Below are 9,617 nucleotides of genomic sequence, written 5' to 3' on the forward strand. Positions count from 1 at the left end.
AGAGCGTATCTTTATCATTTCTCTATGACAGCTTTCTGTATTTTCTCTATGTTTGATCCCAGATCATTATTGCAGCTGTCAGTAATACTGCAGCCCCTGATGGGGATCAAGTTTTTGCACAGCCCGGAATTTCATGGCTTTGTGCTTTCGCTTTTCACATGGTTGCTTAACTTCAAGCACTCATTTCCCTTTTGGCAAATGCTTTAAATGTTTTCATGTAATTGTCAAAAATCTGAGAAAAATATGAAAAGTGTGTTGGTATTGCAAAATCACATCTGCAAAATGTGTTAACTTAATTTGAAGACTTATCATGCGCATGTGAGGCTGGTTTAAAAGTTGGGTTAGGAGTAAAACTATATAGCTTTGCGTAGCTAAGCATTAATTCAAATACAGACAGGGGATTGAGCAAGAAAAGTCTAATACCCAGCAGAAAAGCTGACGGTTTATACCTGTTAGAGAGAAGGTGTAAATCTGGATGACAATTAAATAGAGAGACATAATCATTGCTTCAACTTGTAGTCACTGTGCCTTAAAATAGTCTTCATAATGCTAGAAGATTGTTTCCATTTTGCTTCAGTAAAACCCTGTTTTTATTTCATTGAGGTTGAATGTGACAAACCTTCATGACTCTAAGCAGTATATATCTGTGAAGTGGAAGGAAAGGGATACATTGCCTTCAAAATTTCTTGATGACTGAACATCTTTAGACTGGGATGCTCATAGGCGTTCAACTTCATTGCATCTAGAGCTCATTTTAAAAATTACCCCAAATTCAGTTATATTGAAAAGAAAGCATCCAGGATTGTCAGCAGGATGCATGGTCACACTATTTTCTTGCAGAAAGAAGGTTCTGGGTTTTTGTGTTTTTTTCTTCTCTATGTGCATGTGTGGGTTTTCTAGTTGCTGCAAATTTATTCTTGCGTTATCAGAAAACCGATCCACAACACATATTTTTCATTTTTGTTTGTAAAGAAACAAGAAATCATTCATCATTTCTTTCTCTTACTCATTTCTCACTTTGATCTTACTCCCCACCTTGCCATTTTCAATTATGCATTGCTTTGTTTTGGTCTGTCTCATAAAAGAATAACATAAAAGGCTGAAGTTTAGTTGTGAAAAGTGACTATGAATACTTTTTCACAGATTGGTTTCTGCTTTATTTCCTACCAAAATGACAAAAAAAATACACTGAAAAACGCTGAGAAATAAATGTTGGTCTGGATCTAAAAACAAAGCTGATTTTTTTTTTCCTCAGAAACAAAAATCAATATGGACAACAACAGAGTCATCAGTCCTCCAGGCTTTCTTTCTGTATTTCTTTAACCACTGAAACATACTTTAAGAAAAAGTGGATTCAGTAGTTATAAAATTGCAAAAAACAATGAATTTCAGGTTTTGATCTGATTGGTGCTTTCAGGATGTAAACCTACACAAAGCGCTACATGGGTAATTTATATCTGTATCGACGTGTTTTAATGAATGTTCCCACACTTTCTTTATAATCCTGCTGGTCCAATATTTCTTATCGCTGCATGCTCATTATAATTGCTTTGACAAGCGTAACAAATGCCATTAACGTGTGTTATGTGTGTGCGCTTAGGGTGATAAATTCTCATTGATTTGCTGCAGGGTCCCGCAGAAACATCACTGACTGCTGGCTTTTAGACATGTTATACTACAGTATTTAACATAACCATCAGTTCACAGATACATTGATATGATACAGTCTCCAACCAGACTGACCTATTTTTTGATGCGCTATTTGTAAACCTGGCAGCATCCTGTGTGTATTTCTGTTGCAGTCAGTAAACTTGGCAGCTCCTCAGCAGATGGTGCGGTGATGGTGTCGCAGGTCTGGCCGTGGTGCTGCTTCCTGGGCCCTCTGTCCTCTCTGCGGACCCCTGCTGCGCCACACTCGTGACTAATCAGTTCCTGCTTGTCATAAGAGGGGCGGGCAGGCGTGGCGGTCTCTGCTGCCACTTGTTTCAGGCCAATCTGAGGCTCTTCAGAATGATAGCACAGAATTGGTTTTATTGGGAGCCTGATTTTGGAGTCTATGGATCAGGATAGAAACAGCCTTTATTGTCCAGTGCCGAAATTCAGGTGCATCAGCAGCATCAAGACACATAGCATATTAATAACAAGATTAACAATAATAATACTGTGCAAGACCGCATAAAAATCATTGTGCAGTTGTCAGAAATAGAAATCAGTATTCAAAAGATGTACAACAAAGTACCCTGCAAAAAATCTTACCAATTTTTTGTCTATAATGTTGCAAATATATTTTTTTGTTTGTAGAAAAAAAAGACAAAAAGTAACTTTCAAGTAACTTTTTAGCTAAATATAGCAGTTTGTTTTACATCAATAATTTTTGTCAATTGACAAAAAGTGCTGCTTCCACTTTTTCCACTCATAACATGGGAAACATGTCTTGTTATAAGTGATAAAAATCACCCAGTGGATCTAATTATTTTCATCAAAGTTGAACAATATTGAAGAATTATTTACTTAAAGCAAGTTTCTATATCTTTTTTATTTGCACAAGGCAGACAAAATACTTGGTAAGATTTTGTGTTTTTGTAATACGTATGTGTGTTGAACATTAGTCCTATAAAGTATATCGCAGTACAGAAAAACACATTTGCAACAACAGAAGAAAAATTAATAAAAGTGCAATTACTGCAGGGATGTACACAGTGAGCTGGGGATATTTGAGTTTTTGTTGTTTATAAAAAAAAAGAAGCCATGTGCTTTGTGATCCTGTATTCCTTCATAGCTAAAAAAATGTTATTTTATGATAACTGATTAAAAACAAAAATGTTTCTTTTAAATCTGGATGTAAGAGTCTTATGCCTCAAGGTTTCCCATTACATTTTTTTTATCTTAATTTTTCCAACTGACCTTTCTACTCCTTTCTTTGTTTTATTTTTTGACTGAACTCCTTTCTCCTACAGCCAAGCTGCTCTAACATTAGACGGAAAGATTTATAGCAAGAACCTTGGGCGGATAACATTCTAGTAAAGTGAATCAATATGCCTCTTCGAGGAAGCATTAATTTGTAAATGGTGCCAAGCGGGTGTTTATCAAACAAAACATGAGCTCAAGCATATTCTTCCTGTGAGTTGTGAGACACACCAGGAGTCTGGTTCTAACCTGTCTTCATTTATGTCTGAACCCAGCTGGCTGTCAAACAGTGCTGAGAGTTTTAAAAGTTACCCAGATAATGAGTAAAAAATGTTCTGCTTTGGCAAAAAACAAATCAATCTTCTGTAAATGTCAGCTCATGTTTGGGTGATGTAATATATGCAGCCCTCAAAAGGGATTACAAATTACTATTACAAACCAACCAGGACAATACTTTATTAAACTACTTTCCCAGAGTTTAATCATAAATTAACTGCAATAAGCCACTTTTTTTGGCTTAGTTTTTAATTATTATACTTGTAAAAGTGAGAAGCATTTGGAAAAAAATTGAAAACATAAAATAGCCTAAAAGATTTTAAAAAATCTTTAGAGTGTCTAGTATTTGGATGTAATAAGCTGGGATGGCTGTTTATGTTCTTGTGTAAAATACAGATATTTCAGTAAAATTACTAAAAAATAAGTAGCTCTGGTTAGATTAAAACTGTTTGGCTATAAGAAAACCTCTGACCAAAACTCCAATAAAAACCCTTGCATGCTGCAGAGTTTGAACAGCACTCCTCTTCTCACATATGTATGAAATTTGCTAATTGATTGCTATTTAGAGTTGAGTGAAATGTAGAGTGTTCAATATCACTATTAGCACCACCCTTTCTAATTTAACCTCGCTGTTCATGTCCCCTGCTTTAATATAAAACATAATGTACCACTTAAATTTGCCACTGAAGTGAAAGCTGTATATTTTAGATTGTGTTATGTGATAATTGTAGAGCCCAGGTGATTTACACTTGATCACTGGCAGTAAAATCCATCCTAAATGCTTGATCCACCACAGTCTAGTATCGACCCGTTATGATAACCTGAGGCTTTGAATTAAGACGCCTTCTGAATCCAGAGGGATTTATGAAAAATGTAAGGCTGTCATACAAAGATTTTTAATGTTTAGGCTCTGCAGAAACTATTGAACAGATTAGGCCTTGGGGGTTTATTGAATGTTGTTGACATTAAAAAGACACAGCTCCATTATTGTAGTGATGTTAAGCTACCTTAGAATATTTTATTGTTCATAAATCAATCAGTCTGACAAACTACAACTATATAAAGATTTTAATTTTATCTTCACTCGAAGCAATGCCTACTACATGAAAAAACGCAGGATTCATTTTTAATTTATTTAGAATCAGTAAAAAACAATAACACTTTAATTGAAGATTATGACAAGAACCACTGAGAGCTAATCACTAATAGAATCAGGACTTAAAAATCAACTTGCATCAATTAATGAAAATCAGAGAAAAATCAAAGAAAATTGAAAGAAATAATAAAGGCCACCAAAAACTTTTACCACAGACCTTTGCCTCTCTTTGAGAAAAACCGAGTAACACTTTTGCCTTTTTCTCTCTCTTAAGATTGATTATGAATCGATAAGGTTTACTGATTTTATTTCATGAAACAGATAGAAATAAACAAATGTAGCCTTTTTACTGCCAAGAGAAAAGAAATGGACATTGCAGCCTCGCAATGTCCTATGCCTCACATATTTGAATATCCACCTGCAGGAATAAGACATTGTTTTGACTTGACCCATTGATCTACAAGGACATTTTTAATTGACCTGCAGAAAAGCAGTTGTTGTTGATGAAATGTGTCTGTCATTAAAAGACACATAAAATCATGTTCTTCTAACATCTATTAATTTCCCTATTTCAAATTCCCCCGCCTCAGATTGCAGAAACCTTTACCACAGACCTTTGCTAAAAACTGTCAAATCGTAATTAATGGTTATGAATGACACCGTCTAAATAACTCTCCTCCTTCTTGAAGCTCTAGTGTGTAATTATGTGTGCAGCCACTGAGGCATAGCGTCATTTTCCATGTTGAGTCGATAATACTTTATTTAATGTTAATGAATAAATATTCTCCCAGGGCTCCGACTGAATCGGATTAGCACACATATAATTTTCTGCGTTATCAAGTTCCACTGGATGAAATAACTCATCTCAACTCGTTCGCTGAGGTCAGCTCCTCCATTTCCCTCCCACTGGCTTCAGTTGTAGCCTTTATTTAAGAGCTTTATTGTATAAATAAATAAGTCTTTGTGAACAAATAAGCTTGTGTTTGCTTAGTTGGGGCTTTGCTTTCTATTATTGGATGTTATCCCCTAATGTGTCTTGACACAGTGGTCTGGAGTAATGGTCTGAAATGCTACACCGAATCAATGCCTGGTGCCTTTTCCTCTCTTAGGTAATTTACTTGGTAATGAGAGACGGTGCGGAAGGCTGTCTCTGCAAGCTCGAAGAAGAGGTAATCTGTTTTCCCACTGATTCAAGCAGGTTAAAGAGTCTTGCACTGCTAATTAATTAACTACAAAACACTGAAGTAGGATTTCACTGAAGGGCTCAATTTGGGTGACCAGAACCCTTCGCCCTTCTGCACCCTGGAGTTTTCCCGATGTCTGCTGGTGAACTTTGTCACTGTCATAAAAGCAGGCATTTCAGCATCTGTAACGTACAAAAGTCGTCTCTTGTTTGGTTTTTGTACACGTGAGCGAGCCGTGTTCCTTTTTGTCTATAAAACAATCTGTATCAATCAAAATTGATCTAAATGAGCTGGCATGTCAACAGAAGACGTGCTTCGGAGTGGTTTTCACGGCCAGAGATAAGGTCAAAAAAGCCATTTTGGCCATCATAAAAGAAGTATTGTCATGCTATTGATGTCATTTATTACCTGACAAGGATGGTTGGAGGAAAAAAGGAGGAAAACGATCTGGCCTAATGCTCTGAGGAGACTGAAACGGTTGATGGAAAAATCTATTAACCTTGCCCCGAAAGTGAACTTGCTGATATTTGAGCACGATTTTATTTGTTGACAAAAATAACATCTGTTACTTTGTTGATATGTGACATAACATAGTATAAATCCCTGTGTATCTGGTTGTTTGTTCTTAATGTGTCCTGACATTGAGCCTGGATCAGAAACCACCAATCACGTAATTCTAATAGTTAATGGGAGATATGTGCTTTGATGGTCAGTCATAAACATAAAATATAAAATATGGAGCTAAAGCTTAGAAGATAGCATGTGGAGCCTAATGAATGACTTGAAAGAGAAAACACAGTTTATGCTTGTTGGCAATTCAGATAAAGATGCTTAAAAAAAATGTTGAAATAAAATCAATTCAAATAATAAAAACAATTGATTAATATTTTATTGCGGTAGCATGATTACACACTATAAAAATATAACTAAATGACTCCTGTAACATATCTTTAAATGTTTATAATTATTCCTTCATTTTAAAGTTGATCACAGTGTGTTTGAGCTTTTAATTAGCATCCTATAACTTCTGGACCTTCATCATACAAAATGGGAAAGACAAGATAACTTGTTCAAATGATGCAGATGTGTGTCCAACTGCATAAAATCACTGCTTGCCTGAAAACTCTGATAGTGGCAGTCATGAGAAAAAATACAAAGTTTTACCTTGCCACCAGGAACAGTGAGAAGAAGTGGGTCCAGTAAATAAGAAAGATATTGTTGGCAAAATGTTATAGGAGAAGATCCTGTTCTTTTGGTACTGCAGACATACAAAGTATTAAAATAATACAGCTATCAATCAATGTGGCATCACACATATGTTTTTTTTATGAACCATTAATCTCAGAATGATCCTTTTTCTAAGCCAAATTAATGTATTTGAAATAAGAATTTGACTTTTTCTAACATTTTCAGTGTAAAGTTTTACTACTGCAGTAAGAAATTGATTCATTTAAAGGCTTTTTACACATCTTTATCAGGAGAGCCAATATGTGTGGAAGGGACAGTTCATTAATGTAATTTATTATTAATATACGCTATGCTATGAAACTGTGACTCCCACAAATGGATCCAAAGTGGGTTTTGGATCTTGAAAGGTTTATGATTTCTGCACCATTATTCTTTTTTTTTAATAGCCATTCCTATTTTTTTAATGTTTAGTACATTCAGTTGAAATAAGCTCAGCTGATTTATTTCAGTCAAGAAAATATATATAGTGGTTTGTTTTATAATTGTGGCAATTGAATGGCTGAGATAATATATGGTATTTGATATTGTCCATCCCCGTTTTTCATTAGCATGGCATCAAACCTTACAGAGTAATCATTCCTGGCCACGCAGCAAAGACAGAGAGATCTAAAAGACGCTTTAACGCTCGAGTAAAACTGAGACAGCTGCTCAGAAGGCACTGAGAAGTGAAATAACTGCTGCTGAGATAAAACACATTCACAAATTAAATTCTTAGCTCATCTATTTATATGCACTATATTGCACAACAAAGATAATGTACATTTTCAGGAAAATCATCAGTTTTCTTTGAAAAGACACTGAAATTTCTGTTTGGACTCCATCATATGTGGGGTTTCCCAAGGCTCTCTTTTGATTCCCTTATTTTTTTGCCATGACCTTGGACAAATTATTAGAAAGATCCATTATATCACCTTTATACAGATGACATTCAAAAAATTTTAGTTTGTCAAGCTATCTTAACCATTTAAGTGCTGAAATGAAACACAAACTAGTTGAATTAATTCCTTCTGCCAAACTTTGAGACGATCTGGTGTCTGATCATTCGCCAATGGGCAGCAGATTGGTTCAACTCTGACAACAAGGCAGACAATAGGAATTTAGTTGCTGTTTTCAACAAATCGATGTCTCAAAATTAATATGACTGAAACTGATGTATATCTCAAAAAGATATATATTTTTTAATTTGTATTTAACTAAGAAGGTCAGTGTCATAACATAAACTTGTTTTTTTATGCTTTTATTTCTTCTTGTGTAGTCTATTGGAAATAACATTGGATTCATAGTTAGGTAAATATCACATTCAAGACTTAAATAGATTTTTTCCTACATTGAAATGCAGCATTCTCAACACAATCCTCTTGCTCAAATCTGGACACCCCTCTTGATTTAATCTGTTCCCAAATCTAAAGAAAAGAAGTGTTCTGCCTCAGTTTTGAAACTAACTGCATGATATCTTTATGTCTCTGCAGGGTTTGGGATGACGACGCCCGTGACAATTGCAGGGAAGGTGTTCCTTATATTTTACGGACTTCTGGGCTGTGCTGCCACTATCCTCTTCTTTAACCTTTTCCTGGAGCGCATCATCACTCTGCTGGCTGTAGTGATGAAGGCTGTGAGGGAGAGGAGAATCAGGAACAGCGGTCTCCTTCCGCCGGGGATCCGACATGACTTCTCGGCCTACTCTCTCCCGGGATGGAAGCCCTCTGTCTATCACGTGATGCTGATTCTGGGATTGTCGGCCATTACCATTTCCTGCTGCGCGTCGGCCATGTACAGCCCAGTGGAGGGCTGGGCCTACTTAGACTCGCTCTACTTCTGCTTCGTCACCTTCAGCACCATTGGCTTCGGAGACTTCGTCAGCAGCCAGGACGCCTCTTACGGATACCAAAGCCTCTACAGGGTGGCCAACTTCTTCTTCATGTTAATGGGTGTCTGCTGCATCTACTCGCTCTTCAACGTCATTTCCATCGTCATCAAGCAGGTGCTCAACTGGATGCTGGAGAAAATGAGCTGTTTGTTTTGCCAACGTTGTAATAAGGCCAACGCCTTCCTGGGGAGGCGAAATGCCATCCGCCCGGGCTCCAGGGGTCGTAAGGGTCGCTTCAACCATCAGCCAGAATCAGACGGGCCTTGCGATAGCGACACTGAGGGACGGAGACTATCAGGGGAAATGATCTCCATGAAGGACCTGGCGGCATCGAACAAGGTGTCACTGGCGATCATGCAGAAGCAGCTGTCTGAATCTGCCAACGGATACCCCAGGACGGTCTGCGGCAGCTCCCGCCATAACGGCTTCTCTGGGGGAGTCGGGGCTCTGGGCATCATGAACAACAGACTGGCAGAGACAAGTAACTCCAGGTAGAAACCACAGAGAGGCTGAAAACAAAGCATTCACGCTCCTCTCAAGCCTCACTATAGAACTTTGACATGCTAATGAAAGGATAACTTGTTATGCATGAGCTATATCGTTTTTACTCCTGACTTGGATTACAAACTCGCGGTGAGGTTGGCGGCATGAAGAGAGAATCACAAAGCTGATCTTAAAGCATGGTGACCATATTCTAGACCGAAAGCCCTGAAATAAAACAAGTCACTAAAGAGCTTGGCTGGAATCCCTTGGTGCAGTTGGTCAGCTCATCAGACTTTTTATGGCTGAATCATTGAGCTGAACAGAAGCCAAGTGAAGCAAACTGCACAGTTTTTACTGTCTTGGGGTGTTGCCAGGTCATTTGAATGTACATATTGGATGCTGACGAAAACAAGTATAACCACTGAATGATATAGCACATACTGATCTATGCATTACACTTCTCATGCATTTTTGCACCATTTCTCAACCTTCCATATTTTTCTCCCCTACCACATCCTTTTGGTGATGATTGGTTTCTTTTCTGGGGGCCAACAGT

General features: G+C 37.3%; 1 protein-coding gene across 1 annotated transcript in view; it reads left to right on the forward strand.

Annotated features, from left to right (window-relative positions):
• kcnk12 (potassium channel, subfamily K, member 12) overlaps positions 1–9,189 on the forward strand; it is a 28,456-nt gene extending 19,267 nt beyond the window's left edge. Inside the window, exon 2 of the mRNA XM_055029338.1 lies at positions 8,181–9,189. Coding sequence (XP_054885313.1) covers positions 8,181–9,073 — 893 coding nt within the window. The 3' untranslated portion in view covers positions 9,074–9,189. The remainder of the gene's footprint in view (positions 1–8,180) is intronic.
• The last annotated feature ends 428 nt before the right edge of the window (positions 9,190–9,617 follow it).

Source organism: Poeciliopsis prolifica, unplaced genomic scaffold (assembly GCF_027474105.1).
Source record: "Poeciliopsis prolifica strain line A6 unplaced genomic scaffold, Auburn_PproV2 SCAFFOLD005, whole genome shotgun sequence".
In the NCBI taxonomy this organism is placed as follows: Eukaryota; Metazoa; Chordata; class Actinopteri; order Cyprinodontiformes; family Poeciliidae; genus Poeciliopsis; species Poeciliopsis prolifica.